The 22,972-nt window shown below is 39.1% G+C and overlaps 2 protein-coding genes across 2 annotated transcripts; both read left to right on the forward strand.

Moving 5' to 3' along the window:
- The first annotated feature begins 230 nt into the window (after positions 1 to 230).
- On the forward strand, positions 231 to 17,308 carry LOC144192402 (protection of telomeres protein 1-like). Its single transcript, XM_077711490.1, has 19 exons — positions 231 to 329; positions 3,455 to 3,577; positions 3,692 to 3,764; positions 4,133 to 4,224; positions 4,905 to 5,012; positions 6,029 to 6,103; positions 6,284 to 6,401; positions 8,148 to 8,278; positions 8,355 to 8,648; positions 9,842 to 9,997; positions 14,264 to 14,448; positions 14,557 to 14,660; positions 14,830 to 14,859; positions 15,496 to 15,652; positions 15,769 to 15,983; positions 16,156 to 16,294; positions 16,396 to 16,481; positions 16,686 to 16,780; positions 16,861 to 17,308. Exons 2-19 carry the CDS (start codon positions 3,470 to 3,472, stop codon positions 17,071 to 17,073), a joined length of 2,379 nt encoding a protein of 792 aa, XP_077567616.1. The 5' UTR covers positions 231 to 329; positions 3,455 to 3,469; the 3' UTR covers positions 17,074 to 17,308.
- A 148-nt stretch (positions 17,309 to 17,456) lies between these two features.
- Positions 17,457 to 20,501, forward strand: LOC144192412 (prosaposin receptor GPR37-like). The gene is made up of 2 exons (XM_077711501.1): positions 17,457 to 18,338; positions 19,376 to 20,501. The coding sequence occupies exons 1-2, from the start codon at positions 17,664 to 17,666 to the stop codon at positions 20,213 to 20,215; spliced, it is 1,515 nt and encodes a 504-aa protein (XP_077567627.1). The 5' UTR covers positions 17,457 to 17,663; the 3' UTR covers positions 20,216 to 20,501.
- Positions 20,502 to 22,972: the final 2,471 nt, after the last annotated feature.

The following is a 22,972-nucleotide window of genomic DNA, read 5'->3' on the forward strand; positions in this document are numbered from 1 at the left end:
TATATATATATATATATATATATATATATATATATATATATATATATATATATATATATATATATATATATATATATATATATATATATATATATATATATATATATATATATATATATATATATATATATATAGAGAGAGAGAGAGAGAGAGAGAGAGAGAGAGAGAGAGGGAGAGAGAGAGAGAGAGAGAGAGGGGGGGGGGGGGGGGCTGTTTTTTTTTATGCGCATGAGCTTTTCAGCAGCTTCCGCATATGATTGCACATGCGCAAACATCTCTGAAGACTGCCTGTTTGTTTGAAAACAAAGCAGGGGAAACAAGCTTTAAAGGTCAGTTTTATCATTAAAATATTTTAACACATTCAAACGATCCGCGTTTTACGTATAGTGCATAGCAAATATTGTCAATCATGTCTTTATTTTGTCCACAGATGAGAAAGCATGCATGCTAAAGTTAGCGCCAAACTTCATCCAAAATGTGCTTTCCATTTTGCTGAGAAAATGTTGTTGTTAAAAGCAAACGGATCTAAATGTTTTTCGTGGTTCAAGAATCACAATAAAAGCCACAGGAAGTAATAGAACCACTTTGTGCGTCTTTTGAGTGTCACGGCTAACTGAATAACATAAAACCTATTGCTAACTGTATGTTATAGCTGGCAGTTAAGAACAACATTTCCCCATGACTGTGCTGTGGGGAATCCTCTGACAAAAATTAATATTCTGAAGGGAAAATTCTAACCCTTACTCTAAATTCTAACCCTAACCCTAAATTATAACCCTAACCCTACATTCTAACCCCAACACTACATCCTAACCCTACATTCTAACCCTACATCCTAACCCTACATCCTAACCCTACATCCTAACCCTACATCCTAACCCTACATCCTAACCCTACATCCTAACCCTACATCCTAACCCTACATTCTAACCCTACATTCTAACCCTACACTCTAACCCTACACTCTAACCCTAAATTCTAACCCTACATTATAACTCTTACTATAACCCTAACCCTAAATTCTAACCCTACACTCTAACCCTAACCCTACATTCTAACTCTTACTCTAACCCTAACCCTACATTCTAACTCTTACTCTAACCCTAACCCTACATTCTAACTCTTACTCCAACCCTAACCATACAATTGTAATCCTAACCTTAAATTCTAAACATAACCATAAATTGTAACCCTAACCCTAACCATACATTCCAACCCTACCCATGCATTGTAATCCTAACCCAAACCATACATTCTAACCCTCACCCTAAATAGAAACCCTAAATTCAAACCTGATATACTAACCCAGTGGTTCTTAATCTTGTTGGAGCTACCAAACCGAACCCTACTTAGGTGTAAAATATAATATGATTTTTTTTCTTTGAATTCCACTCAGCATGATATTTATCATTTAGTAGCCGTTTTAGATTATGTGGACAACAGATGTCCCGCTCTCCACCAATCAGCCAATTATGAGATCAGGCATTTGCTACATAAACCAGGTTTGCTACAATTCATCGTCTACTAACGGAGCAAAATAATCTTCCGAATATCAAATATATACATTGGAAATAACTCCAATTGATGTAAATAACTTGAAAATAATTGACGAGTTGTACGCCTTCACCTGGACAGGTGGTCTTGATTCAACTTTAAATTCATTGTGTTAGTCAATGAGGTACTTGTGGAAAAACAAGTGTTGTCCTTACTCAAATTTATCATTTAAAATGAATGAATCACGCAACTCTAGCTTGATGTCTTTGTGATTTTCCTTTTTTCGTGGCAAACTGAGCGGAGAGGGTGACTCTTAGCATCCGGAAGGTCAAAGGTCGGGAACAACGCTGCCAGCGCACCAATGACTCCTTCCTTCTCTTAATTCAGCCTCTCGGCTATTCTCCCGCACTGCAAAGCACCAATGTTTATCCCATTAATTCATTTCTCTGCCCTGGCTTTTCCGCTCAAGTGAGTCAGCGTGGTGTCGGCCTCGCAGGCTGTTCCTGCCGCACGCCCCTCAACTTGAGTGACTGTGACAGGTTGCCACTCGCTACCTGCCGGGACCACTTTTCCGGGTTATTCTCCCAATTTCTCTGACACACCCCCACTTCCCTGTGATGTTCTTCTCAACCTCTTTCCTTTAAAGACGCTTCTGTAATGCCAAGACGCCTGGAAAAAAAGGCTTGTCTGTTTTCATTCGCAGTGGTTCAGGTGATGAAAATCTCTAAAGGTTGAATGGAGGCAAACCCTTTTTGTTTGTTGAAGATTTTTTTTTACCAACCTCTGCCCTCCAAGAAACTGCTCTGCTTATGTTATGTGATCTCTGGTAATCGGCTGATATTTGGATATTTGACAGATATCAGTATCGGCCTTTTTAAAATTCGACTGGCCGATATGATCAATTATAAAACTAGGTTATTTTGGCTCTAATCCACCTGCTCTTCTCTCTTTTTGCTTGGCTCAAAAATAATGAGCAGCTGCTCTTTAAGTTGAGGGCTTTGATGTTGTTGCGACTACTATTATCCATTTCGCATTACGCTTGATTGGTAATAAACACACACCAGCCACAATGCAAATTTAAGCCCGTAACCTTCTGTTGCCTTGTTGCCATCCAAATAATGTTTAATTTAATTGTACATATATGTGTATATATGTATATATGTATATATGTATATGTGTATATGTATATATGTATATATGTATATATGTATATATGTATATATGTATATATGTATATATGTATATATGTATATATGTATATATGAATATATGTATATATGTATGTATATATATATATATATATATATATATATATATATATATATATATATATATATATATATATATATATATATATATATATATATATATATATATATATATATATATATATATATATATATATATATATATATATATATATATATATATATATATATATATATATATATATATATATATATATATATATATATATATATATATATATATATATATATATATATATATATATATATATATATATATATATATATATATATATATATATATATATATATATATATATATATATATATATATATATATATATATATATATATATATATATATATATATATATATATATATATATATATATATATATATATATATATATATATATATATATATATATATATATATATATATATATATATATATATATATATATATATATATATATATATATATATATATATATATATATATATATATATATATATATATATATATATATATATTTACACATATATGAGTGTGATTTTTGACATTTTAAGTCTTGAAAGCTGTACACAAAACATCAATTAAACATGAGACATGATGTAGATTAGAAGATTCTATGTTTGTGTGTGCTGTAATGATAATAATATAAGAAATATTTCTCTTCACATGATGAAGTTGTTGTCGTTTTATCTTTTAGTTTGATACCGCAACCATGCCTGTCTTCATAATGCTGAAAAAGCCTTTGACAGGCATCCAACCAGACATCATTCCAATCTCCCAGATCAGCTCAGGCAAAAACCATGGCCACCGCTCGGTCGAAGTGAGTTCTTCGCTCTCAAATGTCGTGTTCTCACAAATATAACACCTCAATGTATTACACAAACCCAAAGAATATCGAGTTTATTCTAAAACATGGCTCCTTTTTTTCATTTAGGGCAGAGTGGTACACAAAGGACCTCTTGTGTCGTCACCAAATTACCACTTCATCCTGAAGGCTGTCATTGAAGGTACAAAAATGGAATTTATCTTCGACATCGTCTTGAAATACAGCAATTCCTCGTTTCTCAGGGTTAATAGGTTACAAGATCTGCTGCAATAGGTGCATAACTGCAATGTAGGGGCACTGTTTTTATGTTTTTTATTTTTATATTATTTGAACTTTTAAACCCTCCCTGTACTGAAGGTAGAGACTGCATGCTAGTGGCCATTGAACTACTCTCAAATTGTGCCCCTCCCCACCATTTCATTGTTGTGTTAGTGTTCCTACACTATAAATGTTTCCAATATATTTGGCAGCTCCAATCAGTGATTTGGCGATACCCCGATAATTGTGGCGAGACATTACTGTAAGTTTTTTTTTCATTTTTCTCTTCAGAAGACAACTCCAAGCCCGAGGAGAGATCGTCCATCAATATCATCATGATGGGCATGCTGGCCAAAGAGTTCTCTGACGCTGTCAAAGTATGGGTACGTGTAGTTCACAGCTCAGCAAAGTACGGCTTGCAAGTCATATCTGGCTCTTTTGATAAGTGCATCTCTGAAAATTATGTATGAAACTGGCTTGTCTAACATGAATTCAGCAACTAGGTCATTCAATTGATTCATAGTTTGTTTATACAGGCAATTGGAAGGTTCATAGTGCTTTTTTTTACTGACCGATGCACTCCAACCTATTTCAGTGGCTTTCTCTGTCCACTTGGAATTTGTAGCTAATGAGAAAATGTCTTGTAAATTGTAGTATTTCTATTGTGACCACTTTTGACACTACTTCTCAAACTAATATTTAAGTTATTCAAGGCTTCTCCCATTACCCTTCAATTATTGACAATGATTTCAAAATATAGTGTCTTTTTAATTGGCATCAATGGTGACTGATGTAACAAAGTCAATATCCAAGCATGTTATCACCCTTTTAGCCGATTGCTCATTCTTTTATGTACACGTGCCCGTGGCTAAATGAGACTTGACTGTTTGCGGCAGCTTATCAGCGATGCCTTGTTCTGGAGTGTTTCGTCAAACCTTTCAGAGTATCACATCTGCCACTTCAATCTACCCTCCTGCAGCGAAAGGAGGAAGCGTGTTTATCTCCCTGCGATCGTTTGCTTTTAATCCACACAATCCTTTCTCTATTTTGTGCTTCACATCAGGACCTTGTGGTGGCCTCAGGCTTCACGGTGGGCAAATCTCCTACGGCGCGCCAAGACAAACGGCACGTGTGCAACCTGATGCTGTCGGGTGACAAAGCCATAATTCACGTGAGGACTTTAATTATGTCGATTATTCACGTCGCCGTTGGTGTTCGAAATGGCATCAAGCATTACCAACAAGGAGATTGAGGAGGATCACAGAGCTGTTTTACTGCAGCTATTATTAACGACACAATAATCCAATTAACAGTGATTGCCCTAATTAGCCTTCAAAAAACAGTCTTTAACTCTCAAATCTTTAATTCATCATTGTTTTTAATAGTAGTTAGTATTGAATCCAAAATATAAGTGGCTCTTAAAGTATCAAAGCACAAAGTATATTTGAGGAAAGAAAGAATTGACTCATTTATACTATATTTAATAATATAGTAATACATAAATACCAGAAAGTGGATACATGAATTGATGAGCAATGCTGAGGTCTTGGCCATGAATGAAGAATAAACAATTTACAGTGTTTTATAAAATAAGGAATAATACAAATAGATGACAATAAAAAAAATAAAACAAAATGGTACAGATGAAAGCAGATATCAGAAAAATAATACAAAACATTTCAAAAATAAATTGTCAGTATTTCAAAGTGATATAAATGCCACGAATAAACACAAAATGTTTTGTAAGTATTGTAAACTCATACATAATAATATCAGAAAAAAATATATAAAAATTTGATTTTGATTTGACCAAAATATGAACATTTAGATAATTTGACAAAATTCTAGATTTTAGGACAAAGCCAGACACTGGATGGAAAATAGACATATTTAAAAAATAACCTATATTCAAAATGCTGATATATTGCACAGAGATGAAAAAAAGCTCTATTTTACAAAAAAAGAAAAAAATTAGACTGAATTGAAAAATTAGTTGTTAAAAAATATTTTCCAAAAACTACAGAATTATGAGATAAAACATGATGCATAAATAGACACATTAACTCACACACTATTGCTTAGAAAGACTAATTTAAACATAGCATGTACTTTTTGATCACCAGCTTCTTGTCATGATAGTACTGTGAAATTGAGCCATAACAAATACCACTAACTTTTGTGCTTCAGGTTTTTCGGCATTCCCCCTGTGACCTCCCACCTCCAAGCAGAGCCGAAATGAAAAAACATTCGCTTGCTCCTATGGTAAGAAAGACCAAATTCTTACAAGGAAAATTATTCATTAATAAATGACTTAAGCCATCATTTCAGGGAGGGAACAAAAATTGAATGTGTCGTGGGCAACATTTTACTAGAAAACTTAAATGTAATGAATCCCTGCACCATAATGGTGTTATTATATTACAATGGTGCTTTTCCCCACAGGTTCTAACTACTCCTAAGTACACATACACCAAACTCAGTGACTTAGTAGAAGGACAGCTCTTCAATGTGTACGGCGTGGTGTTGTTCTTCAAACCGCCCTTCAAGAGTCGCGGCACAGGTCTGTATTTTAATTTGTGTTTCAATCGTGTATCATTGGTGAAACCATGATTTCATAATTGAAATGAATGTTATCATCCTCCTCGGTAAATGTAGTGTATTGTAGTTGTATTTAAAAAAGAATACATTATGTATATCATACCATCACGATCAATGCAACTTAAAGTGTAAATAGGCCTCGGGGGAGGGGGGAAATCAAATAACTTATCGAAAAAAAGTCAATTGTCTGGTTACGTTTTAAAAGCATATTGGCAGCTCTTACAGGTGAATATTGGTACTACATGTTCAGTGTATAATAAATCAACTTAGGTTATTGCAGTGTATCTCAAATAGTGGGACATGAAAATACCTGGGAGCATCTGACTTAGAAAAACATAACTTTTCTTTTACTAGAATAAAGTGAAATTGCACATTCACTCGGTGGATGGAAGTGGCGCGTTCACTGTCAGTGTTGGTTATTTTAATAATGATACAATATTATGAAGGAGTGGACATGGAATTTTAAACTAAAACTATACTATTTACAGTAATGGTAGAGAATTGCGGGGCGCAATTTTTTTATTCTTCCTGGCGTGAGGGTGCAACAGATAATAAATGAGAAGCACTGGGTTATTGTAAATTTTAATGTCTTACACAATTCCCGTTTTTTTATTGACTGAGTGACAGAGATTCAAACTAGGTGTGGAAGAGTCATACGGATAATGAAATTAATATGACTAGATATTTTTATTATTTAACCAGACTAATTATATTCTTTATTGACAATTGATTCGTGTGTTACAGAAGTTAAAATAATCGTACAAGATAAATGATTACTTTTAAACATAAATGTATTTCTTGAAAAAATATGTGAAAGGTAATGAAGCGGGATTTAGAAATAACATCATACACATCTGAGAGAAAATCTGTACGGATATCAGCAATGAAGATGCTTTTTTAAATCTGACTCAAGCAGATGTTTGCCTGGATGTAAATCATCATCGCCTGTGAAGTGGTGAGGCTTTGGGGGTACGCTGTTATGGCAAGATGTATTTGCAATCTAATTATGAACGTGTGTGTGTGTGTGTGTGTGTGTTAACAAGCCGCTCGCTTGGCATTCACAGATCCTGCTCCTCTTTCTCACACAGTAAAAATAATCTTATCTCATAAACCCGGCTGAGTTTTCCCCCCGCGGTGACTTTAATCAGGTTCTTTGTTCACATTAGGGCAAATGAAGTTCAGTCTTTGTAAACTATTTGATGGCCTTGGAATATCTGAGTAATTTGTGTTTTGACATATGAAGGAAGGGACACTTGTTGGCAATAGTCATTCATGTTTGGCAATAGTCATTCATGTTTATTCATCATGACATCGGTATTAATGTAATCCGTTCCATTGCCTTGAATTTTCATCCAAATCCAAACAGTATCAAAGGCGGGCTGGCATTATCTTAAGTGAAATATAATATTGTGTTTATGTCTGTTATGGACTTCATGCAAATGTGAGGAATATCTGAAAAGGCTAAAAAGTTGCAAACCCTAAAAAAATTGAAATAAAGGCCTTCAAATGCGTGAAAATTCATTGGATTCACTGATTTGTTGCCCCAACATCAGCAAAGACAAGGATCTAAAATTGAGGGATTTTTTAAATTCTGCTTTTTTAGACCCCAATATACTATCCCTTCCCTTTGTGAACAATACTTTCTTGTTGGTGTTACAAAGCAACAAAACAACCCCATCTTACCAAACCCATTCTATCTTCTTTCCAGATATTTCCTCCAGTCTGAGGATCATTGATCAGTCTGGGCAAAAGATCCGCTGCACCCTTTTCTCTAATAAAATGGAAACACACCCTCAAATCTACCAGGCCGGCGACATTGTACGCTTACACAGAGTCAAGGTGATACATCGTTTTTTTTTTGATTCATTGAAAGCCTAATGGCTCATTTCCATTTAACCGAAATTTCTATCCACAGGCTCAATCTTTTAATGGTTACTTATCACTGATAAACACCTTTGGCTTTTCTGCATTGACCTTTGACGGGACTATGGATACTGACAAGGAGCCTCGAACCTCTAGCAAAACTTTTCATTATACTGAGGAGGACCGCCGTACGGTGACAGAGTTGCGCTCCTGGGCAGCAAGCCAGAATCTGGTATCCCAAGATCTTGGCATCCGTCTTGCTAACGCCCAACCCAAAATGTATTTCAACCTTACGTGCCAGCTGCTTGCCAAAGCACCTATTGACGTCACCTGCAGTCTACTCAGGGTAAGTACTCTGGGTTTTTTGTTTCATTTTTAAATGGCTTGCAAAGGTTAATCATATTCCTTTATGAATCTTTAGCAGTTTTTTTGTATGTACACTGTTATAATCCACAAGAAGGTTTTTTTAGAGTTGTGTTTAAAAGGCTTGGTCATTTCTGAACATCTTCCACTGTGAAACTATGCTGAAATTCTGCCTTGTATTTGAACCCCGACCCTTAGAGTTGGAACGTTCTAGTAATCAGGGCCATCAACTGTAATAAAACAGAAAAGATGTGTAAGGTCAGAACGTGGTGCTCGGACGTTTGGTCGTTGGTCTTTTGGTCGCCGGTCTTTTAGTCGCCGTTAGGGTTAGGGTTGTCAAATTTACTTTGATATTAAACCATAACCCTAACGGCGACCAACGGGGACCAAAAGACCGGCGACCAAAAGACCGGCGACCAAAAGACCGGCGACCAAAAGACCATCGACCAAACGTCCGGTCACGCTCAACATAATTGGAAAGCTGTCTCAACGGTCGTTCTCCTTGCAAGTATAAATTCCAGAAGACTGTCTTTTCATCTTTATTTGTGCCTGAATTTGGGAATGTCTAATGGTGAACCTGAAAATGGGAAAGCTGAAATTCCCAAACTCGACAAAATTGTGTCGGGTTATGAATATACTCATCGAACTTTTGACTTTTATTTCTTTATTTATTTTACTGATTTCTCTTTCCTTCTAAATTTCAAATGTAATTTTCTTGGTATCATTTGGTATTAATGAATAGACTTATCACTAACGATGAGGCAAATCTGTAGGTTTCACATAACTATTGTAAACAAATCAAAATGCTAATGAGGATTATCAGTGTTTGTCCCCCCCCCCTAGTATACCTACTGTGATATAGGAATCAAATTCTTATTTTGTCTCCATATTGTTCTTTGAGTAAAAAAAAAAAAAACTAAACACAATGTGTTGGAAATTCCACTTTCATAGTAGGTGACTCTGCATTTTCATCATTGAAGTTAATAGATAAAGTCAAATATTACCTTTCAGTGATCACCACTAAAATTTGACCATGCCTGGAGCCCTACTGTGGGTGCTGATTTTTTAAATTTTTTTTAAACGGCTGATATTTCTTTCCGGACTTTTTCTACGTCGTCATAATTCTGTCATCTGTCATAACATACCTCAATGATTGTTTTGGTTTCTTTTTTGCAGGTGTGGGATGGCACGCAGTGTCCTCACGCTCTGCTAAAGGTAACGGTAGATGCCAACATCATTGAAGGCATAACCTCCTTCTCCGAGGAACGTGAGAAGCTCATCGCTAACGTGCTGGTGTTTGACAACCATGTACAGTCCACAGAGCATCTCAAGGTTAGAATTCTAAGAGTTCAACCTCCGGTTACTCAGATGTATGATTATGTGTAGTCGTAAAAGAGATACATTTTTACACCATTCAAAATATTTGTAAAAAGGGTTTCATAACATGTCAATGATATTCCTAGCTGAAAATACCTCAAAGATTGAGAAGTGAAACACTCATTTACAAGAATAGAAAAATATATATATACACAAGTAGAGGAAAAAAAGACCTAAAAACTGCTCATTGACGTTTCCCCATTCGTGCATGTGTAGCATGTGTGAGTGGTAATAAGTGTGGTAGCGTGTCAATATTTGTTAAGATCTCGTAAGTGTAAATGACTTGCTCGATGTTGCAAAGTCACATTCACAATAGAGACACATGAAAATAGTTTATTACAATACCGCTGCTGTGTTAAACCGCTCGTACCTGGGATTATATCTACAATTGGTTTTGACCTAGATTCAATCAATTCAGTGTCTACTTTGTGGCATCCCTTCTCGTTCCTCCTCCTCCCTCCATCACACCAAAGTTGGAAGTGCAAATTAGCAAATGTGTTCCATGCTCATTAGGTTTTACAACAGCTCAATCTTCTCAAAAGAAGCGTACAGATTTCATGATTTGTAATTTATTCATCCAACTTCCAAATTTCAATTAGATATCAACCATTGGTGTGGGAACTAACAGGTACAAGTCGGATGGATCATTCAGTCTTAAGAATATTAGACAGATGAATCAATTCTTAAAATATTTTTTAGTTACAGACCAGGTTCTAGTATTTATTTACCCTATTCTGCTAACCAAAATTATAATATCAATTCCTGTCAGATGAGTATCGATTTGAAAATGTCCACTGCATTATCCTGAGACCTGTTCCCAAAGAATGGGGATCTTTCTCTTATCTGACTCACATTGGCCCTTCGGCTCTCATTCATTATCTCCTGTTTAGCACTCATGCTTGATTGGAGCGTACTTTGTGTTTCTGTGTCATTGAATGCTTTTGGGCTAACATTGTTTTTCCCAAGTATTTCCGCTAAGATAAAGTGGTACACCCCCTCTTGTTTTTTGTGTTGCAAGTGCAGTTTAAGATAAATGAGATTTTATGTTCAGCCTCCCGGTACAATTATTAGCCGGACAATAAAAACAGCCAACAATAATGAGGTGACACCAAATGATACGAACCGCCTGTGTTGAGGTTAATGGCATCATGAAGTTACTACATGTTTGAAAACCATTATGAAGCTGCTGGAGACTCTAATTAATGCATTCAAAGCAAAAAAATGCTATTGACGAATTTATTCATTAATAGCAGTGAACGTTTCAATTGGAAAAGAACTAAATTAAACTTAATGGCAATGATGTTTGGTTCAACCTTTATTATGCAAATCCCATAAATGTAAGGATCATTCCATTGGAGTATATATTATTCTCCAGGATTGCAATTTCTGGAGATCACATATTAGAAGCATTCACTCTATACTGGTTGGTCCACAGGATTTGTCGGCAATTGTAAGTTCACGTTTAGTCACGGTTAAATATGAAAATGGTTTGTTGGCCTCAAGCAAGGCATTTTTCCGTCCAGCTCATCCCACCGTCCCTAAACTCTTCCCCGGGGTGCTAATCTGCTCATTATAAGTAAGCGTGGTCCCCACTGAACCTTCTTTATTGGCCTTAAATCTCAGAACCAGCCTAGGTAAAGCACTTAACATGCTGCCCCGTTGTTGGGTTGCCATGGAGATGCTCCGGTGACACTGCAACACCCCCATACTCTTTTTTAAAAAGATGTTCTTAATCCCTCACAGGCGGGAAGGGGAAATATGCAACAAAAAAGTAGGACATACATAACACATTTTACTGCATATTACAGCAGAAGAAAGATGGTTGGAATGGAAGTCATTTTTGATCAAGTGCATTCCCGAAAAAAAATTCTTTAAGATTTTTTTAAAAATCAGAAGTGCATTTTTCTAATGTGTAATTGCAGAGAAAAATGTCAAAAGGCCACTATTTCTAGGAAGTAGTCAACATTTCTGTGAATAGCTATTTTTGAAAGCCAGAAGTGTTAAACCCAATCAAATCTGAGTATTTTAGATAGTGCTTTATCCTCACAAGGGTTACTGGGGGTGCTGGAGCCTATCCCAGGTGACGTTCACAGTGATACCTAAAGGCAATTTAGAGTGTCCAATCAGCCTACCATGTATGTTTTTGGAATGTGGGAAAAAACTGGAGTACCCGGGGAAAACCCACCCAGGCAAACTCCACACAGGTGGATCGATTTGAGATTTGAGCCCGAAAGGCTAACCACTCGAGCCACTGGGCCCTTTCCCTGCAGTAATGTTCATAAATAATAAACATTGAATCATTCATACAATCTAAAAATATTTTATCTGAAATAAGAGGCTACAATAAAAGTGAATTAAAATGTAAACATCTTAAACTCATCTTCATTGACTGTCAATATAGTTTGGTTTTAGGGGGAATATAGTATCAATAGTTTCTTAGTTATGTGGAATGTTTATCAAGTTTGTCACCGTGGTAGGAATGTGCAATAGGTTTTTAAGGCAAGTGTTATGTTTGTTTTATTTTAATGATTATTTTGAGAACATTTTCCTTGGATGCGCTTGTCGTTTTCTGACAGGTGTTCTCAGACATTTCCTAAGCACTCTTAATACGCCCAACTCAGCGTGTGCATGCTGGAAGCTGACAATCAAATACATTCAGTCTATATTTGTCTTCCCCCTCTGTATTTAGTTTCTGTGTATGCCTCCTGAGGAAACAAAAAAAAAAGCTTTTCTGGTGCTTTTCTCTCTATCACTAGCTGCCTAAACACTTGAGCTCTCCAGAGATGGCTCGGGAAACACACACACACACACAAAAATGGATTAGCAAACTAAAATTGTGTCTTCACATCCCAACTGTCTTGGCTGTGATAGTGATGAAGGTACCGAATTCTGCTCCCCTTCACTGCTTTCTAGGCTTTGAAACGCCCACGTTTTTTTTATGGGGGTTACGGCATTAACAGCAGTATTCAGGCTTTTGTCCCTTTGGGCGACAAGGCCGGCCTCCAGCCTTGATGTGGGGAACATACATGACGCTTGGTTGAAGATGACTCACTTTTTCTCTTATTCTGCTGCTCCTCGGCTCTGATGCAATTACACTTCCAAGTTTGTGCCTCACTTGAGCATGTTAAGCAAAAAGCCGAAGAATGGCAAAGACAGTGTTTTATTCTTTCTGACAGCCAACATGATGCTTTAAATCTTCACAATGATGATGGGGAGGAGGAAGACATGTTTCTGTCATCTTCATCTTTTCGTGACAAATATTTGAAGGGGGGGAAGCAAGTGCTCTCCGGGCATCTGACTCACTCGGCACGATGCTCTGTTTGATGCAACAGTGCAGTCTGCTGGGGGCCGTAATAACAGCAGAAAGAAGTGATGAGCTTTCTGTAGTAGTACATCAATTTACACAACTGATTGCACTTTTCAAAGTGGGACATTTTCAAACAAGAAAACCAACCTTTGAATTGACAACATACTGTAAAGTGCAAAATGTTGGAGTTGAAAAGGAGACTATTTTTACATTGTCGTCTTATAAAAGAAACGTCTATTTTTACTCTTTAAAAAAACTGAACGAGAGAAACAGTATTTAACTAAGATAAGACGTCCATTTGTGCCTTTTTTCATTTTCTGTGAATTGAAATGAGTTTTTCAGTAGTAGACGTCCAATCCATGTGAATTAAAATAGAATGGCAACCAATGAGTTGAATATCCGAAAACAGAGACAAAATTATTAATTTTCCCCAATATGACAAGAGGTTAATTTTGCACTCTCCTAAAAAAATGGGTGAAAAGTATTTTTATTTCACTTTCTTCAAAAGAGGAATTAGTCAGTGTTCATTTTCATTAAAAAAAAAAAGAAAATCTATTATTGATCACCTTCCTGAAACAAAGTCACGCTAATAATTCACTCTTCAAAGTACAATGACCCAATTATTTTAAACTAAAATCTGTGTAGAAACAAGGCAGATGTTTCAATTTCTTACTAAAGAAAAGTAAAATATTAACATTTTCTGAAAAGAAAACAAACTTGGAAGTAGCAATCTCCTAATTAGAATAGGAGCTTCTTAATGATTAAGAAGATGAGTTTGAACTACACTATTAATAAGATGAATTTGAACTACACTATGAAGAAGATGAATTTGAACTACACTATTAAAAATGAAGGTAAAGTGAGTAAACATTCCTATAAATGACCGTATATTTTTCTTGGTTGTCTTCCCCTAGCCCGGAGACTTCTTGAGAATATTCAACGTGCGAGCAGTCCCTGGTTCCATCAAGCATCCCAGGCTAAACAGCAACCAGGTGGAACAGAGCCACCATCTTTCCTTCCACCTGCACGGCGGTACGACGTACGGCAGGGGCATACGCGTTCTGCCCGACAACTGCCCGGACGTTCAAGAGCTCAGAAGGTGAATTTTCTAAATCCCTGACAGTAGTTGACTATAATTCCTATGAAGAGCCGAGTCGATGATCCGTAGATGGAGACAATCTTTGCTGACTTTCTGCATTCTATGCAGGATAATGGATGTTGTCCACGAATCCATAGAGGTAAACGAGCCTGAAATCAACGACTCAGTTTTGTGGCACGCATGGAACACGCCTCCACAATCTCCAAATATGGGTAATGAACACATTTATTTAAATTTAAATATTAAATTTGTATTTCAAATCATTAATATGATTGGCCAAAAGCTAAACATTGTCAGTGTATGAGTAATTTTGCAGATGTCAATTCTCTGGACTGAGCAACCACCATAAATGCTCTTTTTTTTTGTTCCTTCTCTTTTTAGTGAACGAGGTTTCAGTGGGCTTCAAAACAGGTATCAAACTAATCTTTTTATTTTAATTAGTTATTGGAGTTTATTTGTCTGGGTGAATTAGGTGGTGTATTGAGGATTAGAAATATTACTCCAAAAAGCCTACAGCAGCTCTAAAAAAATGATTTGGTGGCCAGCCAAAGGGCACAAGGAGAAAAACAACCATTCACATCCACACTCGTACCTATGGGCAGTTTAGTGTCAATCATACTTGTCTTTGGAATGTGGGAGTAAACTGGAGTACCCGGAGAAAACCCAGGCAGCCCCAGCGAGAACATGCAAACTCCACACAGGTAGACTGACCTGGATTTGAACCCAGATCTCCCTTTGTAAGGCTGACACACTAACCACTTGCGTACACAAAATAGATGAATAAAATGCTTGTAAACACATTTTTAAGGAAAAATTAATTTTGTAGAAAACAAACTATTGCTCATTTGATTTTTTTCAATAAGCAAACACTAATAGATAAAAATAACTCGAGATTAAACGAAAGACTTAGCCCTCATTAACATGAATATGTTCATTAATATGTGCTGTCCCTCATTAAAAAATAAAAAATCCAACTCAAAACGCTTGGAGACACACACTTTATTTACATTTTTTTTGGTTTCTGTCTGTGTTTGCATGACCATCCAGAAAGAACGTGTGATCATGGACTCAAGCTTGTGTCCCTAAGCCAACTGAAGGTTGCCAAGCCAGGTGGTTACCATCATGTCAAAGCGCAGCTACAATCCTATGAACCAGCGAGACTGCACCGAGCGCTCAAACTTTTCTGCAGCAAGTGCAAATCTATGTATGAAAAACTACTTTGTATCATTTCAATCATTGGATCATTTCAATTCAAGTCATTTGTTTGCATGAAGTCATTTCAAAACAATTCTTAACACTCCTACTCGTGTCGTACTGTAGGCAGGACGTCCCCGACAACAGGCTTGTGACAAACGTGTTTTCCGACGCTTCAAAGGATCCAAGTCCTCTCTCTAAACCGCCGCCGTGGTCCCTCTCCGGAAAGGTTCACTTGCCAGGGTTCCTTCAGCCGGGTGGAGACAGTCGCACGCTTAACGTCCACCTATCTGCACAACTTGTGTCCGAGGGAAGGACCAAAGAGCTCATTTTTCTCACAGGTAAATGATGTCAAATGTCACAAAACGTGCAGGGAGACAGATTTGTAGTTGCGCTGCCATTTAAAGAAAACAAGAAAATGGTCGTCTGTCAGTGTCAGGCTGTGTCCAGACATGGTAGACCGATCGCTAGTCCTATTTCTGCAGTAGACTCGGCATTTCTATTGTTTTTCAGGTTGCACGCCAGATGAAGCTTGTCACTTAGCCGCCACGTACGCCAACGTGATTCCCGTCAGGCCGTTGCCTGGCGATCAGCTAGATTTTCTTGACCTGAGGGTGCCGTTCCTTTTCCGAGGCAGCAAGCGGTACTACGGGTCAGTGGTTCCTACATGACATCACTCCCGTTACATCCTCACAGGAAATTGTCATACGGTGAACTAACAGGGTTCTTTCTCTGTTTTTCTACGGGTATCAGATGTAAGCAGTGTTCTAAAGGAGCTGTTGTCAGAGAACCAAAAACAAATGGAGACGAAGCCTTAGATGAGGAGAAAATCGCTGAAGGTCAAATTGCTATCTTTACAACACTAACCGACACTCTCTTTTTGTAGATTTACACTTTTGATCAAAACAGTTGCATTTATCAATCCTCCATATGTCCCAATTACTTTTTCACCTATTGTAATTGTCCCAATACTATCACATTTTCTTCACCTTTTACAGTAAGTTGATGTCCCAACATGTTCCTATGTCTTCTGTCATATATAGTATTTGGCATTCACCTCCTGAAGTTTGTGATGCTACTGACGTTCCACCTGCAAGATGCCAGTGGCCTGCTGAAGGTCTTCCTGTTGAGAGAGGCGGTGAGTTTAAACAAATGGGGACATTGGAGGCATCGTCGCAACTCACGACGTGTCCGTTAACCATTGTGTCTTTTGATCAGGAGGAATTCTTCAATGTGTCTGCGGAAGAGGCCGCGACCCAACAGGAAGCTCAAGATCGAATCACTCGAACGTTGAATGCCTTTTGCCCAGCAGAGGGCAGACCAAGCCAACGGCCATGGCTAGACCTTTGTTTGGCAGCATACAGAACCAATGCGGACAATCAACATCAAGACTACTATCAGATTACAAACACAAGCACACGTGAACTATGACCCAACATCGTTCAATGTATATGACCTGTACATTTTGGGGTATGAGAATGTTGAAAGTTCCTTTTTAAAAACATTCCAGATTTTTCTACTTATACAATAACAACTGATTAGGAATTGGGGTTTTTTATGTGTGTGGTTTATTATACCCTGGATAATACATTTTTACAAATGTCAGATTCAACAATGTTTTGATATGATAGTCACATGTACAGTAAATAAAGGAATTATGACTATAGCAACAATTGTATTGAAATTAGAATGAAAACCAATCGGAAGTAACACTGATCTCAATTAACACCCCCCACCACCACCACTACTGAACCTCACCCTCTGTAGTCCGCCCCCAATGTGCCCCTCCATTTCACCAGTCTTTTCCATCTCGCCACACCGATCTGCGAGCGCCTCTAACCGGCTGCGCCTGCTGACATCCCCCGCCTCCGGTTCACTTATTTCATAGGTGCAAATTTAATAACGGATACCATGAACTTTTTTCAATTGATGATTTAAGACAACTCTCCTGATATAAAGTTAACATGGATCGCGCGTCGTGGGACTCGCAACGCCGGTTTTGGCTTTAACGGAACCACGCCATGGTGCCCCTCCTAACCCGGCTGATATGCGTGTGGATCTGCGCCGAGGTCGTGGCCACATATTCGGCTCCACACAATCCACGATCTCGGGATGTCTTCGAATCCGTACCAGAGGCGTCCAAAGCCACTGTGGTCCTTCTATCGACCCCAGTGCGTCCTCCTGTTGGACAACCAGCTTTACGCGAGGATGTGGCGGTGCCCAAGAAGCCGAGATGTAAGCGACTCCGCCGGCGAGCTGCCGCCGTTGCCTCGCCTTCCATCATGGCACAGGAGCAAGATCCTGAAGTTCTCGGGACCACCAATGCTAGTGACTACGACGACTACCAGCGGCTGGGGTCGACTGATGCTCCGCCGTTCGATCCGGGAACCCCGCGGAGCAAAGTGAAGCGGGTGATGAACCCCTTTTACCCCCTGGATGCTGCGGCTTGCGGGGCCTACGCTTTGTTGGTAGCCGCCTTGGTGGTGGTTTGTGTGGGCGTGCTGGGCAACGTGTCGCTGATGTGCATGGTGTGTCACAACTACTACATGAGGAGCATCTCCAACTCGCTACTGGCTAACATGGCCCTGTGGGACTTTTTGGTGCTTTTCTTGTGCCTGCCGCTGGTCCTCTTTCACGCCCTCACTGACAACTGGATGTTGGGGGAAACTGCATGCAGGCTCGTCCCCTACCTGGAGGTGAGCACCTCGCCCGGCTAATTTTGAGGGAGAACAAATGCAGTTATTTCATCTTATCTCATCTAATTTTCTGAACCGCTTTCTCCTCATTAATGGGGGTGCTGGAGCCAATCCCAGCCGTCTCCGGGCCAGAGGCGGGGACACCCTGAATTGGTGGTTAACCGAATGCAGGGTACAAGGAGACTGACAACTATGCACACCCACACCCATACCTAGGGGCAATTTAGAAGGTCCAATCAGCTTAACCATGCATGATTTTTGGAATGTGGGAGGAAACCGGAGTACCCGGAGGAAACTCACGGAGGCCCAGGGAGAACATGTAAATTCCACACAGATGGACGTGACCTGGATTTGAACCCAGGACCCTAGAGCTGTGAGGATCTGACACACCTGTGCACAAGACTACCACTGTGTTTTGTGTTTAACATGATTTTATTAAGCCTACCAGAGGCAGTCAAAGGAAAACAAATGATTTACATACTTCAGATAATTAATGATAGGATGCATTTCTGCATTCAGTTTAATATATGACATTTTTCAAAATTCCCAAGGCAAAATATTTTTTTGTGATCATTATTCTGACTTTTCTTGATCACAAAACCACTAAATTTGGCTAGGATGCTCCTCTTTTCTTTTAGTGGGATGTTAATCCCCCCTGTTAAACAAGCATTAAGGCAACAATATTATTGTGGCCATTGCAACATGGCAGACAGCATTAAAGCAGATTTCCCTGATTAATCTGATCAACATGAGGATAAGTAAAGCGCACACCTGCTATCATGTGATGCTCTTCTGGCCATTCACAACACAGATATCAATTAATGAGAAGCGCACAGAAAACAATCCACTCAGATGTATTTTTTTTGGTCTTTGTCTTTTAATCCTTCAAACCAATCTTAAGTATTAAATATTTGTTTTATTATGCAACATGTCCTGTTGAGATGAACATTTAAGACTATTTATTGTTATATATGTAACACATTTTGTGGATTTCTGGCCTTTTTGTCCTTTGTCTGATTTGTGATCCTCTTCCCCAGGTGGCATCTCTTGGGGTGACGACATTCACTCTGTGTGCACTATGCATCGACCGCTTCCGAGCTGCCGCCAATGTGCGTTCATATTACGAGATGACGGACAACTGGGCGTCCACCACTGCCAAACTGGCCGTCATCTGGGTGGGCGCCCTGCTGCTCGCTCTACCCGAACTTCTCATCCGCCAGCTGGTGACAGAAGAAACCGACACCTCCGACGACGGCGTCAGGGCGGTATTTGAACGCTGCGTAGTGCGAGTGTCCACCCACCTGCCGGACACACTTTACGTACTGGGTCTAACGTACGGTGGCGCTCGCCTGTGGTGGTTCTTCGGCTGCTACTTTTGCCTCCCCACGCTATTCACCATATTCTGCTCGCTAGCCACCGCACACAAGATTCGTAGAGCCGAACGGTCGGAAGCGCCCACTCGCGGCACCAAGAAGCAGATACGACTGGAGAGCCAAATGAACTGCACAGTGGTGGCGCTTGCCATCCTCTATGGCTTCTGTCTAATTCCCGAGAATGTGTGCAATGTGATTGTGGCCTACATGGCAGCGGGGGTCCCGCCTAGGACACTGGACATCCTGCATCTGCTGAGCCAGCTATTATTGTTCTGCAAGTCGGCCGCCGCCCCTCTGCTGGTCCTATGCTTGTGCGAGCCTTTTCGACGGGCGTTCTTAGACTGCTGCTGCTGTTGCTGCCGAGAGTGTGCCAGTCCAAGCCCTGGGTCCAACGCGAATGCTGGTGGTGACACCAACAATGCGCTGGAATTAACGAACTGTGATGCCACCCCCAATGATGGGGAGACGTCCACCACCTATGCAACTGTGGGGACACACTGCTGAGAGACATATAGGTTCACCTTGATAGATCATACAATTTTTCCTTGATGTTATTTGACAAATTAGTTTGTTTACACGTGAAACAGAAAGCATCCATTTCTCTAGTTGATAACGTTGCCATATGTTAGGACTTGGAAACTGGTAGTTAAACGCGGGCATAAAGTCAGAAGTCACGTATCGTAGCAGTCAGTCATTTTACAAGTCACTACTGTGGATCTGCAATCGCCAAAAGAGCAATTTTGACCTGTTTCACTCAAGCAAATTTACTTGCAGCTATATAAATGATATTCATTAACTAAAATTGTCCCTTTGTGTTTGTTTATATTTGTGGTTTATCTAATTACAACCAGACACAAATGAGTTAAAGGGGAGAGACAGAACAAAGTAGAGAATAGGAATAAACGCTACATGAAAATAGGCAGTCTGACAGATGTATGACACATAGTAGTCATAACTTTAAATTATGGAGCAGATTACCAGTGAAGAAGTTGGACTCCAGCCATTGACCAGACTGATCCAAAAGGTATTCACACCACTTCACTTTAACCACATTTTTTGTTTTGTTTACAGCCTTATTCCAAATGGATTTGCGGACACACCGGCTTGATCTTCTTAGTTATGTATTTTTTTATTTATATTTTGGGTAGGGTGAGGGGTGCCAGGTCACCTCGTCACTGCTTGGACCATTTTTTAACTCCACCCAGCTGGCAGTGTGAATACAAGGCCCACTATTGTCCTTATGGCCCGCCCGCCACCGTGTGAACGAGCCCACAGAGCTCTGACACTGATGTATTGTGTTCCTTCTGGATGGCAAACAAGCACCAAAATATCCCAAACAAGCATTAGTTGGCATTGAAATTGCAGCACTCCATGTACAAAATGTCTGTGCTGTGACTCACATAGAACACATTCACATGTTGAAAAGTTATTGTTATCATGTTACTTGGTTAATCATTATTTAATGGCATAAAATTCCATTGAGAGCCATTGTTGTGACTTTGGCAAGCCTGTGTGGTTCGTGTTTGAGTCTTTGTGGTTCTGGCTAGTGGCCCCCACCCCTGCTCCAGCAATTAGACAGGCCCCATTTATTGGTTTCAATGAGGTGCCAGCGACAGCACTTGTTGCTCATACATTGCCATAACCACATGGAGGTCCTAGTAAGTACAGTGGGTTGTGGTCTGAGAGAGGGTTCACAGCTATGGGGCCCTGGGTTCATATCAAGGTCAGTCCATCTGTGTGGGTTTTCTCCAGGTACTCCGGTTTCCTCCCACATTCCGAAAACATAGATGGTAGGCTGATTGGACATGTTAAATTGCCCTTAGGTATGAGTTTGACAATGAATGGTTGTCCATCTCCTGCGATCGGCTTGCCACCCTAGTGAGGATAAAGCGGTTCAGAAAATGAATGAGTGCCAAAACGAGCTATGCACCACAAGCTCAGTTTTTCCATTATTATTATTATTATCATTATTCTTATTGTTGTTGTTTTTATTCCACATATGTACTTGAACTTCATAGGTGCTAATAATGGCGAGGCTGATATTAAGCCTTGAAGAGAACGTTCCTGTTGTTTTCACAATACATAATTTTAATAAGCCCCAGCACCGCTCACAATGCCCCTCCCGCCATGACAAGCGGTTCAGAAAATGAATGAACGAATATATATATATATATGAAATAATGTCACAATAAACCCAAAATGTACTGTCCTTAAACATTGGCAACTGAAAATGATTAAAGGGGTATAATGGGTAAAGATATATTAGGCTATTTCTAAACCAGCAACCTGTTGCCATGTTTGATTCCCAAACCAGCATCCTGCCAAAATACTTGCACATGTACATGTCAAAGCTGCAATATTGCAATCACTGCCTCTTCTTTGAGCAACATAATCAAACACCTTCCTTCCCCCTGACCCACCCTGCTCCCCCTCCAGTGCTGCATCGAGGCGTAAATCAGTTTTTGTGCGAAATATCTGTGGGAAATTTTCCGACGGTCCAATTAGCACATGAAAGAAACTTGCAAGGAACAATGGTCACTAGTGTATTGGCTAGTCCTTTGCTTGTGTTCTTCTGGATTCATGATGGTGCCACCCCTCTCTAATGGTACAAGTGGTTAATGATGGGGGTTGGGAGGTAAATTCCCTTAGTGGCGCATCACTTTGGGCAGCTGGTGACCTAGAAAGCTTACCGCCAAAGAAGAATGGGGACAATTAAGCTCTTCTAGAGCCCCAACGACCCCATCATCTTCTCAGAAGAGATTACCCACAATTGATAGATTTAAATAACACGGCTTTTAATAGAGGCATTCATGAAATAAATATTGTAGTCAATGGATAAGATGTTCTCTGATAAACAAAAGTTTGACTGTTGTGGACTTTTAGGTTTGCTAACTATTTAAATAAGAACAAGAGAGAAAAAGTCAAGTGTTCTGTGGAATGTCATCTTCATGCTCTCGAACAAAGACTGTGTTTCATGACAGTTCATACATTCTATAAAGCAAACCCTTTGTTTTTGTCTGCGGTTACCCCACCATCTTTTGGGAGAAAAAAAATCTAACAAGTTGCATAAGAAAGGAAGCGTTCATTTACTCTTTGATAAAAGCTTATACAAACATAAGAAGTTACTGCTGGGATGAAGCTCTGTTTCCCGCTAGTGGACATAAATCTCCATTACAAGCTCTGGTTTCTTCTAGCAGAACTTTGACAGACAAATAAAAAAACTGTGGCCAACGTGTCATACATGCTCAGAATACATTTCAT

This window comes from Stigmatopora nigra, chromosome 2 (assembly GCF_051989575.1).
Source record: "Stigmatopora nigra isolate UIUO_SnigA chromosome 2, RoL_Snig_1.1, whole genome shotgun sequence".
In the NCBI taxonomy this organism is placed as follows: domain Eukaryota; kingdom Metazoa; phylum Chordata; class Actinopteri; order Syngnathiformes; family Syngnathidae; genus Stigmatopora; species Stigmatopora nigra.

Bases quoted from the DNA above. Each gene is read 5' to 3' on its own strand.
- LOC144192412 (XM_077711501.1), top strand. From the start codon at position 17,664: ATGGTGCCCCTCCTAACCCGGCTGATATGCGTGTGGATCTGCGCCGAG. The intron at 18,339-19,375 runs GTGAGCACCTCG...CCTCTTCCCCAG, and splicing joins GGCTCGTCCCCTACCTGGAG to GTGGCATCTCTTGGGGTGAC.
- LOC144192402 (XM_077711490.1), top strand. From the start codon at position 3,470: ATGCCTGTCTTCATAATGCTGAAAAAGCCTTTGACAGGCATCCAACCA. The intron at 14,860-15,495 runs GTATCAAACTAA...ATGACCATCCAG, and splicing joins TTCAGTGGGCTTCAAAACAG to AAAGAACGTGTGATCATGGA. The intron at 15,653-15,768 runs GTATGAAAAACT...GTCGTACTGTAG, and splicing joins TGCAGCAAGTGCAAATCTAT to GCAGGACGTCCCCGACAACA.